Source organism: Rhipicephalus microplus, chromosome 4 (assembly GCF_043290135.1).
Source record: "Rhipicephalus microplus isolate Deutch F79 chromosome 4, USDA_Rmic, whole genome shotgun sequence".
NCBI lineage: Eukaryota > Metazoa > Arthropoda > Arachnida > Ixodida > Ixodidae > Rhipicephalus > Rhipicephalus microplus.
The window spans coordinates 22,459,383-22,482,124 of record NC_134703.1 but is presented as its reverse complement, the minus strand read 5'-3'; the positions used below and the strand labels follow the sequence as shown (position 1 = coordinate 22,482,124).

General features: G+C 46.8%; 1 protein-coding gene and 1 long non-coding RNA gene across 3 annotated transcripts; one reads left to right on the top strand and one right to left on the bottom strand.

Moving 5' to 3' along the window:
- The first annotated feature begins 497 nt into the window (after positions 1-497).
- On the top strand, positions 498-2,593 carry LOC142814188 (uncharacterized). Its single transcript, XR_012894840.1, has 2 exons — positions 498-569; positions 2,299-2,593. It is a non-coding gene; the product is annotated as an uncharacterized LOC142814188 (long non-coding RNA).
- Positions 2,594-5,568: 2,975 nt separating this feature from the next.
- LOC119171362 (serine/threonine-protein kinase haspin-like) lies at positions 5,569-21,308 on the bottom strand. Of its 2 annotated transcripts, none has more exons than XM_075892296.1 (10): positions 20,998-21,308; positions 16,180-16,223; positions 15,507-15,589; positions 14,543-14,701; positions 14,013-14,075; positions 13,414-13,493; positions 10,929-11,008; positions 8,702-8,936; positions 7,557-7,638; positions 5,569-5,934 (listed from the first exon to the last, which is right to left on the bottom strand). In XM_075892296.1, the coding sequence occupies exons 1-10, from the start codon at positions 21,260-21,262 to the stop codon at positions 5,733-5,735; spliced, it is 1,293 nt and encodes a 430-aa protein (XP_075748411.1). In that variant the 5' UTR covers positions 21,263-21,308; the 3' UTR covers positions 5,569-5,732. The 2 variants fall into 2 exon arrangements, with proteins under 2 accessions (XP_075748411.1, XP_075748410.1); XM_075892295.1 differs by having other exon boundaries at positions 5,569-5,937; positions 20,998-21,301.
- Between the last annotated feature and the right edge of the window lie 1,434 nt (positions 21,309-22,742).

The window sequence follows — 22,742 nt, the reverse complement described above, 5'->3', positions numbered from 1 at the left end:
GATTTCATGCCTGAAACACTGTTTCAGTTTGCCACAGTATTTTGCCAACTTACAGGGCGTTTTGTCTTTTTTCTTAACATTATGCGTCCTGGTGTGCCACCCCCTGGCTTCGCCCTTGCCACTCCGCCATTACGATTCAACCGAAAGAAGGAGAACAAGCGTGGAGTAAACCTAACCAGTTTCTACCCACATTTGTCTTTTCCACTATTGAGTTAAAGGTCGTGTATAATAAACACGTCATATCTTACTTAGATTTATGCAGAGGGTCTTCTGGAGAAACGCAGTGAAGATTAGACAAAGCCTGTCGCCAAACCACGGCCGGTCTGGAAGCGTGCGCTTCTAAGAACAAGCGTGCCTCCAGACCAGCCGTGCCCAAACTCAAGTCGCAGAAAGCGTGATAGGGAAACTGTCTCTTGTTTGTATTTCTATTTTATATCAGCTTTCACACGTGCTTTCCCATTTAGTGAAATGGTGACATTTTTTCACGATGTTTTGTGTGCAGAGGACGATGACAGGCACGACGCGGCGTCCAAAGAAAATGTGAATGACAGCCCTCGTTCGGAATTCAGGTAGAAATGCCATTTATTTAAGACGTGCTGTTTGGCTCTGGCAGAAACTGTGTACTTGAATTAGTCTCCGGCCGTTGTCGCACACTCCTTATTTTTACAGGGATTAGCATACGGCTCATACATAGATATACCTTCGTGCAAGCCATATTCTCGCTACCCAGTTTCTGCTAAAGCTGCACATATCTCTAGTGGCGCCTCATTTGCTGCAGCTAGGTCGGATGTTAAAGGAGTCGGCTGCTTGTCTTACTTCGTTTATTCGAAATCACTGCTATCGCATTCATTGGTTCGTGCTTATCGCTTCGAAACTGTGACGTTTTTGACAAATCTGCATTTATTGATACCTGTGCAAAATTTACGTAGATTCGGAGGACTTCTGAAAGACAGTGTACGCAGTATCATTCAAAACAAATTTAAATTTGTAATAGTCTGGGCACATTCTAGTAACCAACCGATGAACTGATTTAATGCGTTAGCATCAGCAGTGACAAAATGGATGATGGTCCGTGTGGAGCATATCGTATTTATTCGCATCATACCCGGTACTATTACGTAATGTTTGCTACCTGTTTTCTGTGCTGGCTATAAAAGTAAGGTAACTACAGAATTTGAAAAATAATTCAGATGCAGTGCTGTTTTGGCTCGTTTCTGCAGCATATCGAAAATTGGCTAGTAAGAAGAAAAGAGAGGTAGCCTAGGTGACAAGCGGGGAAGGCATACGTACTTCACCTCATCACGTTTGTCTGTCCCATCATTCCTTCCATCCCTGTGGTGCGTTTTCATATCCTAAACAGTGAGACAGCCGAAAACATGCGAATGTATCACGTGACCCAAGCAGAAACGTCACACATGACGTCATAGGTATGAACAGCACGTTTCTGCCGACTCAGGATGTGAGGGCAGGGATGCTAGCAAAATATTGAGAAGCAGGGAGTAACACGACGTAGATTACTGGCTTTCCCATTCACACGGGTCAGCCGTTTAAACGGGCAAAGTATAGTGATACTTGCGCAACGCCAGGCAGTATCTTTTTTCTCAATCAAGCTTTACGGAAGTGGTTGGACGTCACAAGTGACGCTTCTGCTCAGGTCGTGTGAATTTCCTGCGCCATTTATAGTGCATGTAAACACGCGCCGATAAACATTTATGCGCTTCAACTCGCCAGTGACGTTCGTACACTTAGTTAGGTTGGCTCGCTCGCTAGCAGGCACGAATATGCCATTAATGGTACGGTTGTATACTTAAGCAAGGTGTGGGAGTGGGCTAATTGGTATTCCATGCCTTAAACAGCTGAAGCGCAAAAAGGTAACAACGGGCTCGTTGTTTCCTTAGTACGCGTTATTACCTTTTCATGCTTCAGCTGTTTAAGATCTGTACTTAAGCTGGTACGGTTGTGTACTAAACTGGCTAGCTGGTACGGCTGTGTACTTAATGAACAGCACGAGAGAAAAAAAAACAGACAAAAAGACGTGGTACATGGAAAGAGTGCTGACTACCAACTGAAACATTTATTGCACAATACAATGCACAAAATGCTTAAACAACATTCGTCACACACTGCGTGTGCCGAATGGTCCGGTACGGAAAGAAAGATACACTAACAAAGGGGTACCTTTTGCGGAGCCCGTCCAACGCACTTGTTCGTCTCTGATTTTTTTCGCGCTATTCATTAGGTAAACTGTCGTATTTAACGGTTAAATCGCAACTGCTTCTTTTCTTCTTTTTTCCGAAGACGCATTTTGCGTTTGCGCGCCACACACAGTGACCACGGTGCCCCTCGCTTCTACGGGAACGTGATGTGGCTGGGCGCCGTGATGGACTGCGTGCTGCACAAACTGCGCTCCGAGCTACCCGAGAACCGAGGGCGCGCCGAGCGCGACGAGCTGCTATCCTGGCAAGCTCGTCTGCAGCAGTGCAACTGCGTTTATGAGCTGGTCGAAGCTATGGGCCTCTAGACGACGTCTCGAGACTGCGCGTTCACCCTCATCGGCCGCATTAAACGCAGTGCTATTATGTTATCGCCTATATATCTGTATCGCTTTTTAATGCACATCATTTCTTACAGAACCAAGGGCACTTCGACCTTGCCGCGTACATTCTTACTGTGCATGGCTCTCCTGGTCGTCTCCAAAACTTGGTGTATACGCCAAAACTGGCGTAGGAAGATGCAAATATATATCCAACACAATGCGCACGTCATAAAATAATGTGACCTCCTTGTGAGACAAGTCCTGAAATCCTTTCCGTCAGTCACGTGTGGCACAAAACTCGCATATCACTTGCCTATGCATGAGACGCTGCTGTGCGCCCCTAAGACTTCGGAAAGCTTGACGCGACGGCGTGAAGTAGACCTACCCCCGTATTCTAGAACGTCCCTTCACTCAACGATTTACCTTCACTTGAGAAAGCCGATATAAGCGCCGTCTCTAGGCACGGCAAGTCACTGCGTATCAGCGATAATCTGCTGCGATTCTTGAGTAGCACAACGCCATTTTTTAGCCAAGCTGTGGCGCAGTGCTCAACTCTTGTCAAGTGAAGGGTGAAAGTCGAGTCGAGGAGCGTTTGTGAATACGGGGGCTAGTCTCTGAAAATGATGTGCCGGCGTCGTCGCCGTCATTGTCCACGGGCGAAATATCCGTATAGAAGCGAAGAATAAAACTCGCATGTTGGCTTTGCACATCGATATCGGCGCAATAAACGGTGCATTTACTGCTGTCAGTACGCTTGACTTGGACGCTCCGCCGCGTGACCTCGACCCGCTTCCAGTGATGCCGTCGCCTCCAAGTGCTGTAAGCGGTATGTTTGCTATAACTAACGAGAGACGATTTCATTGGTAAATTTGTTTCACATCTGCCTGACCATCTGGTCGGCTACATTCATTTCGCAGTTCCGTTTTGTCCGCGTTACGCTTGGGGCTACGTTCTTACGCCCGTTCCTGAAATTCGTTGCCCTATATATATTTCTTACCTCGGCAATGAACCAATGCGTGCGACAGCTCCCGCACCGAGACAAGAAATACGACAAATAATTAGTATTAAAGAGTAAGACGTCTCGCAAGATTCCATTGAGGTACTTGGCTCGTCGTGCCTCGTGTCATGCTTGTCAAAACTGCTGGTGTCACTTAGTTCTTCGGCCCGACCCACGACACACTGCAGGGCCTGGCCCGGCGTGTTCCAGAGCGAACCTTTTCCGCGTTACTCCATTGTCGTCAGTTGGTTGAGTCACACGAACGCCACTTTTTTTTGTTTTAATTTGAAGTACTTTAAAAGCCTCGCATGCTTCGTCAAACGGGAAGAGTGACCGCCGTCATTGCTGTAGTCATCGACGAGATGAACGCCATCAAAAATCATCCATCGTAATCAATTATGGTAATGATGATGAGGACTAGTCATAAAGGATAGCATTCGATATTGAGTCGTCTTGGGAGGTTGCATAAGGAACACAGTGTTTCTTTTTTTGTTTTTTTTTTGTCGTGAGAACGTTGATTTGTATTGCCACGTTCCATTTCCCAAGTTTTTTGTTATCGTCCCAAAACACGACACGATTCTCAGCGCAAACCTCGCCTGCAGTTTTCGAGAAGGTTCCGGACTGTAGTAGATCATTTCGATAAGATCACGCCCACTGTGCGAACGGTACAGATTGTTCTGGAACGTACGCCACCGCCAGCGATAGAACATTCGACGGCAAGAGTATAAATGCCAACGCGCTTCGCCGCTTGTGAGTTGTTGATCGAAGGCCAACGCTCCGTTCGCCGCTATCAGTCCGAGACTGCTATCTGTGCAAGACTGCTGCTGTAATTGGACTTTCCGTTTACCGGGCACAGGTTCGCCCAAATAAACAGTTAAATCCCAACACGAAGTCTTCGGCCACGTCACGACCCCGTGACAGTATTGACCCAGCTTTCACCTTCTAATCGGCATCGGTGAATGCGCGCAAGGTAAAATATTTTAGTCCCTCAGCTCCCATTGTATTCATTTATTTTAACCGAGGTATGCTCCGAGGTTAACCGAGGTTTATTTAACCGAGATATTTTAACCAAGGAACTGCTACAAGCACACTTGCAGGGTACACACTACGCCATAAATAATTTTCGCGTAGTAGACCGGTATTCACAATGCTATCTTTCTTCAGTCTTCGGAGAAGCGTGATATCCCCTGCACATTTGCAAGAAATTTTGTGCACTTTTTTTTTTGTGCAGCGGCTGACGACGACAAAGAAATTCTACCTGAAGTGGGTAAACAAGAACAAGCTTTTGTAATGAATCGGACCATTGGACGACCCACTCGATACGCTATTCGCATTGTCATACTAACGGTACTCATACTAACGCGATTTGTTTTCCGACATCAAGCCTGCAAGGCAAGTTGGCAACGGAGTTTCAAGCACCGGCAAGGCTGTGCGGTATACAATACTGTGCTGGCCCGCACGAGACCCGGGTTCGAATCTCGCTGTGTCCTTTGCGTTTTTCATTGCTTATTTCGTTCAATAATGGTTACGGACACCGGCAGTGGACAACTACAGCGCACGCGTCCCTCGTTGTGATCTCGCTTTCACTGTAAAACATTCCACGGCGTGATTCATTGCTCTGTGACGCAGAACGGGGTTAAAAGGGTTGTGATGATCGGTGAGCAACACCAATGCGACATGCTGTGGTTCGCAGTTAAATTCCAATATTACTGGCGTAAAAAAAAAAAAAGGGGGGGGGGGGGTTAATACCGCATGTGCAGTTCGATTCGGGTGCCATCACGAGAGAAGCAACGAGCCATGCTTTTAAGCTACTCATGAAGCGGTATAGTACATGCATCCAAAACCTACACTGCATCATCGTGCCGTGTCCGGAACAATAACGTGCATGTGGAGATGACCATCCGTAGTGTTACCAATCATCCCATACCTAGAGAAGAAATAGAACACATTCATGGCCTAGTTTGCTACACAAGTTTCACTGTGGGCAGCGCGCATTCACGGGGCCTCCTGTTGTGAATATGTCTTTGTGAAGACGTTGTGCAAGAGCTTAAATTTCTCGTTTATTGCGTGCTCAAAAGCAAGCTGCAGTTGAAATCAATGAGATGCTGCATTCAATATTTAACGTAAGGAAACAAACAAAGAAGACGTCGGAGGACGTCACTAAGATGACGCAAGAAAACAGATCGTGAGGCACCATCTTCAGATGCTCAGCGTGTCGAAGAACTCTCCCACAGAGTCGCACTGCTGCAGGCGCCTCTGCAGCATCGACAGCTCCTCGACGAGACCACGTTCTGCACGAGCACGGGACTCCGGCAACTCGGAACGTAGCTTGCGCATCACGCTGCCCACCACGGCTCCCAGCCATGTCACGTTGCCTTTGAAACGCAGTGCTTCGCTGCTTCTGCTGCAGCACAACAGTGAGTAACATACAGAACTGCGTGAGCGACTTGCATTTACCGGCTTTCGTGTTGTAACTATATCTCTTCTAATGTGGACTCGTAAGGGAACTATCGAAACAAGAACGCGTCGCATTACTCTAACCGACTTATACTGCGATGTGTTTGGACAGTTTAAATACACACCAATTTTACATCACTGGCGCCCGTCACGCAGGACAGCTTTACCACTGCACAACGTTGTGATGCGAGAGGAAGCGGTAGTAGTAGAAACGAAATCCTAGTTTCCTCATTTTGGTTTGTATGCAGACACGAAACATGACTGTTAACTTAGATTCGCCAATGCGCAACGAAGCTCTCGGTCGTATATCGCACCCCACCACACGATTGTGGAAAACAGCTCCGACTCAGCGACTAAGCCTAAGTTACAAGAGTTCCGATGTGGGCCAGTTGGTTCATGAACAATATGGCGTAACAGCTCAATGTACAGAGCACTGAAACACTGGACATAACATAGACAGACAGCACAGTGTCCTGCATCCTTCACTGTCTAGTATATTACGCTGTTCGGCCATAAGTCGTCCGACCGAGAAGGGTGCCATGGCTGTGGGGCCACTGATCGCGGAAAGGACCAGATGCAACGATGAAAGAATTCAGGTACTACCCAAGTGCTGGTTGTGTTCAAATTCAAGTCTTATCTTCTCTCTTGTTCTCGCTGAATTAAACGAATCTATAAAGATAATCAAGTTCTTAGCGCACAGCGTAGAGACTGCCGAAGACGATTATAAGAAAGATAAGGAACTCAACCATGCGCTATAGGGTGTAGTGCTTCTGTACATTCTTCCTGGTCACCGCCTTCACAAACACCAAGAATATGTCTAACTAGCAAAAACAGAAGTTATCCTTAGCAAAGAAAGATATGCAAGTTCTTTTTTTCTTTTGCTGAATTGTGGACAAGAAATAGTTCTGACGTGGTTTCCAAGCAAGCGTCTTCTCACCACGCTATAGAGTTGAATGCGGTAGCGACAACATGACCTCACTGCTTCATAAAACCACGCGTACAACTTGGCGCTTTTTGATGCTGGTTCATTTTGCTACGCACTATCAGTGTTGTAGATTTTCGAGACGCCCCTGCAGCGTACATTTGTGGCGTTTCTTGCTTACGTACCAGTATTCTGAAACGGTTACCTATAGGTGTCGCCGGTTCGAGCCCTCTGTACAGAGCTCAGGTGTTAGCGACAAGGCTGTCAAGTCACCTATACCGCTTATATGTCGCGTTCAAAGAGTTTTCAATTGCTCTTGTATCCCACAACTTCGCACCGTATCTGTAGCGATAACCACAACAAGCTCTCGTCAAGCTCTCGGGCCGTGCCTGAACGCACGCGTAGACCGATACGTACACACTATCTCACGTAAGACACATGGGCACCACCACATTGGACTGTTTAGCGAATGTTTCGTTATTGCTGTATTGGCGCGACGTGAACTGATAAGGTCAGGCGATGCGAAGTGCACTAAACCAACCGTTTTGACGTATATAGACCATATATAAGTGCCCACCGTAATGCCGTTCGTTTAGTTGTTAATACTAAAAGAATTGCGGCGTAATGGCTCGCCAAATTCTCACCTGCGTTGAGAAGGGGCGTTACCGAGCGCACTCTTAGCACGTGATGGCGAAGATGGCGAGTTGCTTCCTTCTTCCTTGGCTTCTGCATAAGGAATAGGTGGGATGCAGAATATTTTAAAATGGTATTGTGGGCAGGCTTATGTGTTGCTTTCTAAATTTATAATGCTTGGGGTTTAACGTCCCAAAATTGCCATATGATTATGAGAGACGCCGCATACGGCGTCTCTCATAACTATATGGTGGCTTTGGGACGGGTACCTCTGCCACCATAATCTTATGGTGGCGGAGTCCTACACTATATAGGGCTCCAAAATTTTCGGCCACGCTCCTTGTTTTTCCTTTCACGTCCACCCAAATGTAAGCGCATTGGCCTCAGGCATTTTCGCCTCTATCAAAAATGCAGCCGCCGCGGCCTAGATCCGATCCCGTGACTTGCGAGTTGATAGTCGGGTACCACAACCAGTCGACCACCGGGGCGAGTTAATTTCTAATTTTGTGTTGTCAGACCCAGACGCGCGCAAGCAAGCAGATATGCAAACGAGCAAACTTGAGGCACGATTGCTTCAACGCGAATGCCACTCTGATGACACATGGGTACATCTGATCAGTATCTATCAGCTTTCTAATAAAGCAGTTGAATCCTACAACCAACTAGGTGAAGGAAAGCATGGAAGACATGTAGTCTTTTAACTTCAGGGAAGTTATTATTGCGTGAATGGGAAGGAATTAAAGAAACAAAAAAACGTCCTTTCTATCGGTGGGCCCCTAATTCACAACCTTCGAATGACGTATATCCCCCTTCTCTCGTTTATTATATAGTACAGCCTCGAGTTCGCCCCGCCGCGGTGGTCTAGTGGCTAAGGTACTCTGCTGCTGACCCACAGATCGCGGGATCAAATCCCGGCTGTGGCGGCTGCATTTCTCATGGATGCGGAAATGTTGTAGGCCCGTGTGCTCAGCTTTGGGTGCACGTTAAAGAACCCCAGGTGGTCTAAATTTCCGGAGTCCTCCACTACGGCGTCTCTCATAATCATATGGCGGTTTCGGGGCGTTAAACCCCACATATCAATCAATCAGTCTCGAGTTCAGCTCTGCCCTGCGCATAGCCGTTTGCGCTACCCTGTCAAAACGTTCAGCTGCCTCACCTGGTCCGAGCGCGAAGGACAAGCAACCGGCGACGTGCACCCTCAGGCCCGCGCTGTCGATGGTCAGCGGATACCTGTCGGGAAGGTGGTACTCGAGGCTCGCCGCGTCGGTCGCCGTCACCAGCAGCTTGTCGGGGTTCGCGCTCAGGTGGCGGAACCCGAGAGCGCGTTCCGCCACCGCCATGCAGCACGATGCTTGCAACACGACGCTCCGTCCTTGCACTGCACTGCGCAGCTGCGTGGAAACAGGACCAGTTATCGAACACGAATTGCCGAATACCGCCACGTGCGTTTATGTTGATTTATTCGTTTTTTCCACAGAAAACAAATTTGTTATCAGTTCTCGGCGCCAGCCGCGCTACAATGTTCGGGAAGCTTCGCAGTCGCTCGAGCTCACTCTGCCAAGATTACGCGCAGTATACGCGAATAGTCAAGTTCATACCAGAGCTTATCCGAGCATCTGTGATAAGGCTCGAATGTTCGTTGCCGCATAACAAATGCCGACGCTCCTCACCGCAGATCAGATAATCGACGGCAGACGCTCTCTTTGCCGCTATACCAGTGCACAGCACGTAATGTTGTATGGCGATCAAGTCTTCGTTTCCTGAGCACAGGTTCGCGCAAATAGAGGTTTATTTTGAACACGCCGACTTCTACCTTTGTCAACGTCACGACCACGTGACAATATGACAAAGCAAGCTAGCACATCGAAGTTCTGTGCACTGAACAAGAAAGAGAAAAAAGTTTAGTACTTCGAAAGTCTGGAGCTGTTGCTCATCCTGACCTACAACATCACTTCATTTATTTATTTATTTATTTATTTATTTCCTATTTTTTGGTGACCCAGATCACATTCTTACTTTATACATTTTGGAGCAGGACGGATTTCATGCAGCCAGATATTGCTCAATGGCATAGTCAGAATTCTTTGATAGCCCGTCGCAGCAGCGTAACAGTCCTAACGTCAAGCTGCTAGGGCCGAGGCCGCGGGTTCGATTCCCGACCGCGACGGCCGCATATCGATAAGAGAGCAGTGCAATAACTCCCGTGTACTTCAATTTTTTATAATAAGTCCAAAATTATTTTGGCATTCCTAATATACTGTGTACCTCGCAGTCGTGTCTGTGCTCTGGCCGGGGGGGGGGGGGACAGGCCGTAAATATTAATTTTGATACACACTGAAACCAAATATTTGGAAGACACTTGCGTTTTGCCTTCATGAGTATGGAACACGACAGCGTAATCGGGCTCCATGCTCACTGACTTCTCACTCACTATGGCCAATAGCATCGTTTCTCGATGGATAACTCAACTAAGCCGCGAGAAAAGGAGCGTTTTTACACGCAACACTGACCGTTCAAACTCTCGCAGAGTGCGTGCCTACTTCAGGAACAGTCACTAAGTGCCCGAAACGCCATAATTTATCATTTTGTGAATAAGCGAAGTGCGCGCTATACGTTATTGTGAGGCAAGACATGCCCCTAGGCACACTTTATTAATGCCGTTGCTAGCTGCTCTTGGTGATTAATTATGCGTGAGTCTCTTGTGGGCCTATAAACCGCCCACTCGTTGCACTGTTCGCATGGTGTGAAGTGTGGTGTGACTCTACGCATCTGCACAGCAATATCGCATGTGTCAATGCAACTCCTTGCGCTTGCGTGAAGCCTGTATGTTTTTCTTTCTTTTCTTTTTTTTTATAAACAGCTTAAAGCAAAGGCGTGGCTCAGCGGTAGAGCCCATGTCTGCCACGCAGTAGGCCTGGGCTTGATTTACACTTAGACTCAAGATTTCTATTGTTTGTATTCATCAATGATTGATATGTGGTTTAACGGCCCAAAACCACCATATGATTATGAGAGATGCCGTAGTGGAGGGCTGCGGAAATTTTGACCACCTGTAGTTCCTTAACGTGCACCCAAATCTGAGCACACGGGCCTACGACATTTCCAGCCTCCATCGGAAAATGCAGCCGCCGCAGGATTTGCATTCACCATGATTTCGCATTCACGGGCAACGCCAATTTCTCACTCACAGACGACGACACCAACACCTGAGTTTATGGGACAGGGAATGCCTAACGCTAAGGCGTTAAAAATGTTCGTATGACTGAGAAACACTTAAGTTGCAAAGTTGCACCGCGGGAAAGCAGCAGAAATGAGCAAGGCAGCGCAGAAGATCAGCTGTGAAAAGTCATCACACAGGATCGTTGCATGTTCGCAAAGCTCACCGTTATCCGTGATAGTGGTTTCCCAGCGTAGCCCAGTTCCAGCACAATAAAATGTCGAGTTAAGAAGCATTGGTTTGTGCCTGCAATATAAAGAAATCATGTATTTCTCTTATTCATTAACGAGGGTCTCGTACTGGCAGACTTGGTGTCTTTAGGTTGTATACGAGGGACCATTGGTCAGCTGCCAGCTCGTAATACGTTCACGTGCTACGTGACGCCAAACAGGCTCATAAAGAGTGTGCCACACTCGCCACCATGGCTACAGGTGGCGCTGACTGACACTCCCACGTTTAAATTCTTATATATACCCAATAAAGTGGCTGGTAGGATCGCCGCCGTGGTAGCTCAGTGGTAGAGCATCGAACGCGTTATCCGAAGGTCGCAAGTTCGGTTCCTGCTTACGGCAAGTTATCTTTTCACCCACTTTTCTTTCTTCACATTTACATTACAATTGGGTCTAATAACTTCCCCTATATTGCCCCGCCGCGGTGGTCTAGTGGCTAAGGTACTCGGCTGCTGACCCGCAGGGCGCGGGTTCGAATCCCGGCTGCGGCGGCTGCATTTCCGGTGGAGGCGGAAATGTTGTAGGCCCGTGTGCTCAGATTTGGGTGCACGTTAAAGAACCCCAGGTGGTCTAAATTTCCGGAGCCCTCCACTACGGCGTCTCTCATAATCATATAGTGGTTTTGGGACGTTAAACCCCACATATCAATCAACTATCTATCAACTTCCCCTATACATTCACTGGCACAGTTGTCTGTTAGATCTTAATATATTGCGTCAAAAACACGCAAAAAAACGAGCCCTTAAGTATAGACATCTTTCCCTCTTATATATATATATATATATATATATGTGTGTGTGTGTGTGTGTGTGTGTGTGTGTGTGTGTGTGTGTGTGTGTGCGTGCGTGTGCGTGTGCGCGCGCGCGCGTGTGTGTGTGTGTGTAATTTAATCTGTGATGTATACATTAAAGGCATGGTAGCGGCGACATAACTTTGCATTCTATAAAGGTGGCTAGCATCTATGTAATTTTTAGCAGCTTTTAAATAAGAATAAACAAAGAAATAATGAGAACAACGTCACATTACGCTACCTCACATTAGTATCACCAAATACTTTACTTAACGAATAACACAGACAAAGTACGATGTCGTTGTACATTATTACAATATCTTTTAGAAGTATGTGTGGGTCGATATCACCGTTGCTGTTCTTGCTATGGCCGCAACTTCCACTACGCCACATAGCATGCGATACTTCCGCGGCACTTCATTTGCTAAGCCGAAGAGTATAGAATCCGAGATTATACATAGATTTCAAGTAAACGGCCACGCGTAATACAGGGACAACGAGTGAACGAACGGCACCAGTGCTGACTAACAGCACCGAGGATATAAATATAGAAACAGTAGCAGCCTGCCCTGAATGCGCGACACCAGACTAATGCAATATTACGGAAATACGGGCTACTTGGTTTTGTTGCGTGCTGAATTTTTAGCGCATACGCACGAGGACACAGACGAAATGAAAAGGGGACCAGCGCAGATTAGCAACTGATTTTTATTCAAATTTCAATAAAAGAAATTTTAGATGGCGTTTTTGCTTGTGCGTAGTGGTCGTGAGGAGTTAAACAAGATAATATATTGCTTTCTTATTCAATAAAAACCAGTTGATAATCTGTGCTGGTCCCCATGTCCCTTCCGTGTCCTCGTGTGTGCGCGCTAAAGATTCGGTATATAATGCAACGTAAACAATGATCACGGAAGTGTCTGTCCAGTCGCGATTAAAACCTTAGTAATCGCAAACCTGAGGAGCACCTTCCAGTTATACGTGATTTTTTTGTGTGTGTGAAATAGACTGCATGCTGGCATGTGAAGAACCTTTTCTGTGAATTGCGAATGTTTCCTCAAATGTTGTAGCTAAAAGGCACTCCTTAGGTTTGCGATTAGAATGGAGTCAACCATGACTAAAAAGACGCTTCCATGGATCATCTTTGTTTATATTTGATTGTATTGTGCGGTGTGGTCATGTCGCGCATGCGGAGCAGGCTGTTACTGTTTCTACGCATTGCCTCAGTGCGACTAACACAAACTTATAGTCAGCCAACACTATAGTGTCCTTCGTTCTCTTTTCGTCATTATTTTACGCGCTGTCATTTACTTCAAACTGTGCAATACCAGCTAGCCCGACGTCGTTCTCTTCTGTATTATGTATACGACCCATCCCTTGACACTATTGCTCCTTGATGGGAATCTAGGCATCACTAGAGGCCTAGCTGGCGCTTTCCACTCTACTAAATCTGGGCGATACAATCTACGAGTAGAAATGTTTGCTGCTAATACCAAGTTTTGCGTGTCGTCTAAGGAGTACAATTTTTATGGGATGTACGACCGTTGTGGAAAAGCAGAATAGCGTCATGCTTCAAAGAATATTTCACCATCGGAAGTACACACACGGAGAACAAAAGACATCAAAGACCGCACCTGCCTGGACGTCCCTGGACCCGAGACCACGGTCACCGCTCAGCAGCCACTTCGGGAATAGGTCGAATACGCATGCGATCCTGTGGTAGAACGGTATAGTGAAAATTATAATAAGCATACTGCGATGTGTCTTGCAGCGTTAAGAATCGGAGCGAGAATTCTTAAGCGGGGAAGATCAAATACACAGTGTTCTCGGTGCAAGGAAGGATGTAGGTACGTCAAAAAAAGGTAACTAGCTTGATCTTAATTTCATAGGATGTAAAGAATGTGGTGTTATATACCATGCATAACGTTTAGATTAAATGACATTGTCTGCAGAAACTGTAGTACGAGTTATCCGTGCATGGAAAATATAAATTGGGTACTCACAACTTTATTCGTGATTAATGCCATGTTGTGCCCCTTTCGAATAGTCGAGAGTGTAACATTTATTCACACGGGAAACTCTAATCACAATCTCCATGAACAAGCGAACGATAACACCGTATATATGTGTGCAATAAAAAGTATTGAATTCTATGGTAGCTCCGGGTACGTAGTGGTAACGCATCCGTTGCTAAACTGCGTAAAACACCTAAACAAGGTAATCAGTCTCTAACCTCTGCGTTTCGACAAAACTGGGCGTTCTGTAGCGCACTCCGTGTCTCAGCAGGCTAAGCTTGCTGCAAAAAAAAGGAGAAAAAAAATTAACGATCGCATGGCATCTTAATTCATCACATGGCAAGTTAATTCACATGGCAAGTTATTCACATGGCAAGTTAATCACATGGCAAGTTAATTCTTATGCGTGCTGTATAAAATAAATCATAATAACAGTTTTATTCTTCCTTTGTAAAGTTCTGTTTTTAAGATAAGCAGAAAATTTTTTCTCAGGGGGACAAGACGCTAGCCTATCCTTTCACTTTCAACAACTAACCATTTACGAGCAGTAGTCGATCGTTGCACATCCAGTAGATTGACTGCTCATGGATGCCTCAAACTCAGCTCATGAAGTTCATTAACTAAAAAAAACTATTGTTAGAGGTACGCCACTGTCCAGTTCACTCCATTCAGATAGAACCCTTTATGCCTAAACGTATACTAAGTGGCACATGAACTGTAACCTGCTGAAATCAACGCGCCAACTTACACGCTGCACTCAATGGCTGCTGCGATGGCGTCCACACGTTGATCTGTGAATACTCCCGTTACTGGAATAACCTTGAGGACCGTTCGCTTCAGCGGGGACGCCACCTGGAAGACCTCGCTGTGGTGGCCGTGGGCAAGCCACTTGGATCGATCCTGGCACCTGCAGTGGAAGCAGTTGACTCCCTCTCATAGGCAGCTCATTTAACTCAAGTCTCAAATGAATTAACAGAACAAAAGGGGCACGACATGGGGCAAGTTGGTGCACGACTCAACTGTAGAGGAAAGGCACGGACGCACTTGTGCCACTCTGTTCGTGGTTGGTGTTGTATGTTAGAAAGAGAATTCCAGCACTAAAAACTCGGAACAACAAAAAAGAAAAAAATCAGAAGAACTGGCGCTGTTGCTCTTATTTTACTTTATTCGTCCCTTATTTGCGCTGTTAATCCCTTCTTTGAGATATATACCGACCACAGCCCGCTTTCCGACGTCCGCTCAATTCGTTATTCCAGGCCTGCCGACGGACTTGCTTCTGATGGCACGTGGAAACCGAACCAGATACGAAGAAAATCATATGCAGCCTTGATGCAAGCAAGCACTTCTTGTCTGTGCCCTTAGGGTTGCTCAAAAACTAGTATAGTGTAAATGGTACGATAAGCGCTGGTAACTGCTGATAATGTCCCATGGGCGTGCTGCATCCTCAGCTGTACGCAGTCAACCTAGAACTTACACACAGGACGCTTTTTTTTAATCATTACCCACTGCATGAACATATCAGTCCAAATGATAAAAGTTACACTTTACCGCAATAAAAATAAAGCAACAGATTCCCATTTGACGATATCCTTTTCATCGGTAGCTTGTTTTATTCGAATATATTCTATTTTGGCCGCCACTGGATGCAAATACTTAAATTCCGCCTTAGTTTTACATGCCGGTGTCGTCCTTCCTATATATACTGCACTTACCCCTTGGGCAGGAAAGTCAGGAAAGTGAGGGGTGTGTCCTGGTTGCACAGATCCAACAGCCGGCTAGGGAACACGTCGGCGGGCTGTGTGGGAAGTGTGACATTGTGGACAAAATGATAATGATAGTAATACTTGGAAGTAAAAAGAGAGCATGTGCTCAAAGGAACTGAAGAAGTTAGCCCTGCTATAGGCGTGTGTTATTTAATTTGCCAAACGACAACCGAGTGCTACCCTTTGCAAGCCCGATAGCGTATGGCTTGCTTAACTACATAGATAAACTATAAGAAGGGCTAAGATTGAGGAAGGTTACCTGTACAAAGAATTTCAAGTCGGTAGTATTTCGAAAATTTAGTGCGAAACAGTAGCAAAATTGATACCAGTAATGAACATATGTAACGTACAAGGTAGGATATATTACCGAATGTTCTTAATAGTATGGTTGTTTCTAATTGTTATACCTAGTCCATCTCTATAGCGCTGCTTGGCTGACATATTACGTCGAAGCTGTTGCTATAGGGTGGCATAGATAGCGCGATTCAGCCCTGGCAGAAATGTAGTAATTTGACGAGGTGACGAAATAAACCAACATCTGTCACATTGTGTCTTTGATGACAAACAACAAAAATGGCTCCTTGTATTTGTCCAATTGCTGTATCACGTAAGCTGTTCTTACCCGGTTCACTGTGTCTTGGTCATTCCAGATGGATTCTGACGGCGCTGAAAAGGAAGAGTAAGTTTTACTGGGGCAAACCATACGTTGAACATTATGAGGCGATATTGTTGCGAAGCGTCCCTATAGGACAGAATATAATTCTGCGCAAAACATGTTTACGAAGAAAGCTTCGTCTTATGATGTGAACGTTGCAGCTTGCAGCTACAGAATATCTGGCGCGTAACGCTCCACTGAAACGAAGTCAATGACAGAGGAATCTCTCGGTACTGTTGTCAGTGGCGGAGACATAATTTTGGGGGGAAAGGGGGGGGGGGTCAATAGCGGGAACGTCATTAATCCGACGAGGGGGTGGGGCAGGTAAATGAGGTCGAGTGCCATTTTGTGCTCACACTCACAAGTGGGAAAAAAAATGTTCCAAAAGCCAAGGGAATTCATATTAAACGTTGCTTGATCACTGGCTTCACACAATAATATAAATAACAGAAGACAGACATTTCGACACCTATGCGCATGGGATTGTCAGCACACAAATAACATTCGATGGAAGAATACATCTTCCTTATATTTTGCCGTAAACATCCTGCCGTATGTTTACGTAGTTTGGTTACGATGGATAAATCACGATTCTACAAATTTTCTTCTGCCGCAGCATTCTTCCCGTCCAAGTCTCCTCACGTGATCAAAATGGGACACGCGTCCATTCGTCAGGCAGTGGTCAACCAACGCTTCCTTTAATTAATTCACTACCAGTGCAAACGCGCGCTATTCAAGGGGAGCCGCCGGTCCACCTTAGTTCAGGAAACGGTCGTGATGCGACGCTGCATGAGGGGTAGCACATCGGGGTAGTTCTCTACTGTTTGAGGCCAGAACGGGAGTACTGCGAACCAAGACATATCGGGCCAAATACGAAGGGGTAGACACAGTATGCAGTGCGTATGAAGAGGAAAAAGAAACTGCCGAACACTTGATAATGTTCTGTAAAGGGCTTCACCCTATAGTTCAGGATGATGGCGCAGAGTTTTTCAAAGCACTGGGGTTTAGGGACCGGGAGGGCAAAATAGACTTTAAGCGGGTAGACTTAACTAGAAGGAGGTTATATGATTGGTGGCTAAAGTCAAGGCACGAGTGAAGATTAAACTCTTCACTGCAAAGTACGAATCCTCAAACTCTTTTTTTTTAAGAAAAAAAATAAGCATAATTTTTGGTTCATTAGGTATTACGGCTTGGTGGCGCTAGCCACCGCCCGATCTAAAGGGTACAGCCATATCCATCCATCCATCCATCCATACTCGGGGGTATGGTGGCTAGAATTGGGCCACCATACTCGGGGGCTTTAGGTAGCGCCGCTTGCGTCACTCGCGCTTCCGAGCACTTTCTCGCGGATACGCGATAGACGTGTGTCCTCTAATATCAGGCACCTGTCAGATTCGTTCCTTTATGCTCCTTTTTTGTGGCTTGAAGCAATGTCACCGCCACCTCATGGCGCTAGTTATGCAGCGGTGTCACCGTGACGCGGCGTCTCCATTGGTTTTCTGCATAGTGCCACGATCGGCGACATGCTATCTCATAACACCGTGTCACTTAAAGACTGCGTGTCCGCCGACATTGTGGTCCCGAGGAATGCAAGACGCTGCCCCACGGATCTGTACACAACTGAACAAGAAATTATATTATTCACGTCGTGAGGCGCTGCAAGAGGGGCTCTCTTCCCCATGGCCGTGGAGCACATGAAAGAGAGCAAGAAAGGGCTGGAGGAGAGGGTGGTGAACGGCCGGATGGGGCTCATCTGGCTGGCATTGATAAAATAGAGAAGGCGCTGGGTCAATTAATTCAATTCAATTCAATTAATGTGACATCTTAGCACGTGTTGCATGCGTGGCTTTTGCAACGTCCCTTGCGTGCTCTAAAGTTCGGCGTGTTGGTAAGACATAATTATTGACGTAGCGCGTAAAATAGGAGAAACACAGGAGAAGGGAAGGGACAGAGGGGAGCGCTTACTTCCAACAAAATTTCATTTTCGAGGAGCGTACATATATATGCTCGCGAAATTTAAAAAAAAACAGAAAAACAGACGAAAAACCCTCAATTGTCATGCGCGAAAAACTTGCAATTCTCAGGAAGGACAGTCCTTCTTTGCAAAGACCGAGATAATGCATGCTGACGCAGTTCAGCACTAATTTACCAATCCTGTCTGCTTCAATAATCTCCCTTGTAACTTTATTTCTGTTTTTACCTAGAATCACCGTACCACGAAAAAGTGGTTTGCAGCCACACATGCTGCATGCGATGCAGTGCCAAAAAACCATCGCGACCATTTCTTACGTTACATGCGGGTTCACGGAGCCGGTCATTAATACATATTGATTGATTTGATTGATTGATATGTGAGGTTTAACGTCCCAAAGGTCATTAATACACCGGCCAGTTTGTCGTGTGTATTGCTTGCCACATGATAGAGGTATCCGACAGATTACATTTTCTGCGCACGTGACAAAGAACGTTATGTGCCTTTTAGAACATTCTGGTTTCTCGTGGGAAACAACCTTCACACACAAGTACGAGAGCTTTTTCGGGGCAGAAAATACCACCTTTACATTGGCCCGCTCCCCAACTTTTTTTCAAGTTGTGGGAGATTCCACGAAGGTAAAGCACACACCACCCCGTCTCACCGATGTAACTGGCACAACAATTCATGCAGCTGCCTTGTATACACCACACCGCTCTGTTCGACCGAATGGTTGTGGTCCATAGGTTTCGGGAACACATTTGCAAGTGTTCGTGTGAGTTAAAGTACACAATTCAAGTTGCCCAATTGGTGCTGCTCTCGCGAGGTCGCTGCATGCGGCGTCGCGCATTGTCGACAAAACGCTGATCGTGGTAGCTCCGTTTATTCAAAACAAAGATATGTTTGTTTATTCATCTTTCCTCGGGGCATGTGTAGACGACAGCGTGTCGCAGTGTCGAAGAAGTGTGCGCACAACAGCATACTTGTGTTCCATGTCTGGTGCGAATAAAACTCAGCACGTTGCCGCTATCGCAAGATTTGCGGTGGTGTCCAGCGAATTGCCGTCCCTTCGACGTAAGAAACGCTTAAGTGTCACCATTCTCTACTTCACAAGTGAACTGGACGGTGAAACGAACGTTATCAAGAGCCCCATTCATTGCAGCAGATTGTGCTACTCTGTACAATGGAGAAACTTCTATCTTTTCTTATTTTTATTGTCGTGTGAAGCCAGTGACGAAACGTTAAATCTCAGGCACACGGCCAAATTAATTTCAGATAAAACGGGGGAGGGGGTACGCGTGCACCATGTGGGAGACCTCGTGGCTATACGCCACAGTATGTGGTCAACGAGTATGAACGACTGTATAGAAATAAAAGCTTGAGCTATAACTTGAGTGGCGCTCATATTTGGTTGAAGCAGCGCATACGAGACGAGGAAAATGAAAGGGCGCACAGAACAAGCGCATGTTATGTGCTTCTTTTTTTCGTCCTCGTCCCGCGTGCGCTGAAAAAAATATGGGCGATTCTTCAGAAACATAGCGAGTCGAGCAACATTGACGATTGATATGTGATGTTTAACGTCCCAAAACTACCATATGATTATGGGAGACGCCGTAGTGGAGTGGTCTGGAAATTTTGACCACCTGGGGTTCTTTAACCTGCAGCCAAATCTGAGCACACGGGCCTACAGCATTTCCGCCTCCATCGGAAATACAGCCGCCGCAGCCGGGATTCGATCCCGCGACCTGCGCGTCAGCAGCCTAGTACCTTAGCCACTAGACCACCGCGGCGGGGCGAGTCGTGCAACAGTGCTAATCTCAGCTCGTCCCAGTGAAAGATGATTATCGAGACGAGGTTTGGTTGAGAATGCAGGGGTACGTAACACTTCCAGCAAGTACGAAGTAGTAGATGATCACGCAGATTCATTGAAATGTAGAGAAACCTTCTTCTCATCTTCCTTAAATAGAAGTGGGTGCAGGCGAAAACTACTGCGTTCGGACACCAACAAGTTTTAACGAGGCACCAACGTATGGCTACACGAAATATTGGCGAGGCACCCACCCCGGTGGTCTAGTGGCAAAGGTACTCGGCTGCTGACCCGCAGGTCGCGGGAGCGAATCCCGGTTGCGGCGGCTGCATTTCCGATGGAGGCGGAAATGCTGTGGGCCCGTGTGCTCAGATTAGGGTGCACGTTAAAGAACCCCAGGTGGTCGAAATTTCCGGAGCCCTCCACTACGGCGTTTCTCATAATCATATGGTGGTTTTGGGACGTTAAACCCCCAACAGTTATAGTGATCGGCGAAGCGTTCTACAATCACGAGTCCCGTGACACGTGCGTTGCGAGGCTTTCTGTATCGCTGCGGGAATCAGTCTATCTGGCCACGAATCTTTCGGTCTTGTATCAATGTTAACCGATAAATATCGAGGTTTTACATTCCAAAAAACACTATATGATTATTAGGGACACCCCCCCCCCCCCCCGAGTTCATTAACGTGCGCCTAAATTACACGGGCATCAAGCATATCACCTCGATCGAAATTCAGCCGTAGCAGCCAAGATTCCATTCAGTGACCAGCGGGTCGCTGTATTGAATCGACGACGAGTGGTGTATTAATGTTGCACTTATAAACTTTCGCTCGTCAGTCATTAGACTGAGTGTCAAATTCGCATCATCCACTTCTTTTAGTACCTCTAAACTGAGTATTAATTAAACTGATAACGCTAGCTTGCAATATGTCATTATTGTACCTTTCCTCTGGCACTATACTGTAGAGAATAACAAGAATATGACGATAGCTTGTCGCTCCCGTACCATCCGGCTCCGACCAGCTGGTAGCCCCATCACCGACGCCGATCTCGGATAACGTGCTGATTTCGAAAGATTCGCCATTCACGGAACCCGTGCGTCTTTCGTGTTGCTGTAGCGCATTTTTGCCGTCGATGGCCGTCTCTTCTTCGTCATCGCTGTCCTCGTCTCGCCTCTTGCCGAGAAGCGGCCGCCGGTCCAGCAAAGCGTACGACACGCCGTGCATCGAGCTCCTGGCCCCTGAGCCTCCTCGGATAGCGTGGAAGGCCATGAGCGTGACCAGCAGAACTACGCCCGTGAGCACGCACGAGCACGCTATGTAAAGGATGATCTGTAATGGAAGGACAAGGGCGGAACTCGGAGTTCAACTGAAGAATTAGTGCACTTCCATGAATGGACTGGGTCAAGACACTTGCCGCTCTTATGTCTGCTAGTCCTAACATACGCGTTATCTACGATGGTCACTGAACTGTACGATAGGCGTCATCCGTAACTTTGTAACTAACTTCCTATGCCTCCGTAAACCACAAGAGTAACTTCGTGTCTTCTTCATCACGAAAGTAGAGTCCAGAAAGTAAAAACAGGCTGCACAAATGGCGTCTTATCCTCTCTTTAACTTCTCCCCTCTTACTCCTCCCTTCTGGTGTACACGATCACAATAAAACTCACTTTTGCAAATCCTATAGACACTCGGTTATTGTGCAAATCCCAACTACAAGCAAGACAAGAAAACCAATTATAGTGCACAAGGTGACTCTTCTGCAATACCTGGTGGTCCTGGATGAACTGGAGCACCTGGCTACGAAGGTCCAAACTAGAATCATCGGCTGCTCGCCGACGGTCACCAGCCGCACGATCTTGTCGTCCACCTCTGCCGCTAAAGCTCAACCATACCGGCTTGCTCACTCGGACTCGGGGTAGAAAGCGCGCGCGGCTCGTTGCGCTGGTGCTGCCGTCGCGCTCACGCTGCTGTCGCGCCTGCTCAGACCTGAGGCGCTCCACGAAGCGGTAGGTGTCGTAGTCGGGTAGATCGGAGAACTGCCTTGTGTACGGCGCCGGCGTCGTCTTGGTTGTCCGTGGCGTAGGCGCACGGGCCAAACTCAGGGCCACCAGGCTGATCAGAGACAGTGTCGCCACTGCCGGGGGCATTTCGACGTGCATGCCAGCAAGGCGTGTCACCGGCAAAGCTGTGATTTGAAAGCTCACGTACGGCTGGGACAGAATGACAGTCGGGAGCACCGCCGCGAGCGAATATGATGATGATGATGATGCTGATGATGATGATGATGATGATGATGATTATGATGATTATGATGAAGTTCAAGATATGGCACGTACCCACAGTGGTGATTCAAATAAAATCAAACGGCAGCATGCAAGAATCTGGGGTAGATTAGCGCACTGATAATTACACGAACAAACTGGAAAGCTCGAAGTTTGGAAGCAAATGAAGGTAAACTGTTTGCTGAACACGTTATCCCGCTACTCTGACTCTTGTCTTTTATTTCACACAGAGCTCGTCTGGCGGCCTCTGTTCTTTTTGCGGAGTACATGAGAAAACTGAACATTTTCTGATTTTCTGCAAAAGATATTCCACGTTGCGGAATAATACTTTGAGTACCGTTTGCCGACTCCTTACACTATATCCCAATGTATTTTCATTCGGAGCTTTGTCTCTGGGCCACAGTGACGGGAAGGTTGTCGATGCCTTGTCGGAGTTAATTAAATGTTCAAAGAAATTTAGATCGTAG

Excerpts from the sequence above, each read along its gene's own strand:
- LOC119171362 (XM_075892295.1), bottom strand. The coding sequence starts at position 21,262 with ATGGCCTTCCACGCTATCCGAGGAGGCTCAGGGGCCAGGAGCTCGATG. Across the intron at positions 15,590-16,179 it reads ACCAAGACACAGTGAACCGG|CCCGCCGACGTGTTCCCTAG; the intron begins GTAAGAACAGCT and ends CTTCCCACACAG. Across the intron at positions 8,937-10,928 it reads AACCACTATCACGGATAACG|CTGCGCAGTGCAGTGCAAGG; the intron begins GTGAGCTTTGCG and ends GTTTCCACGCAG.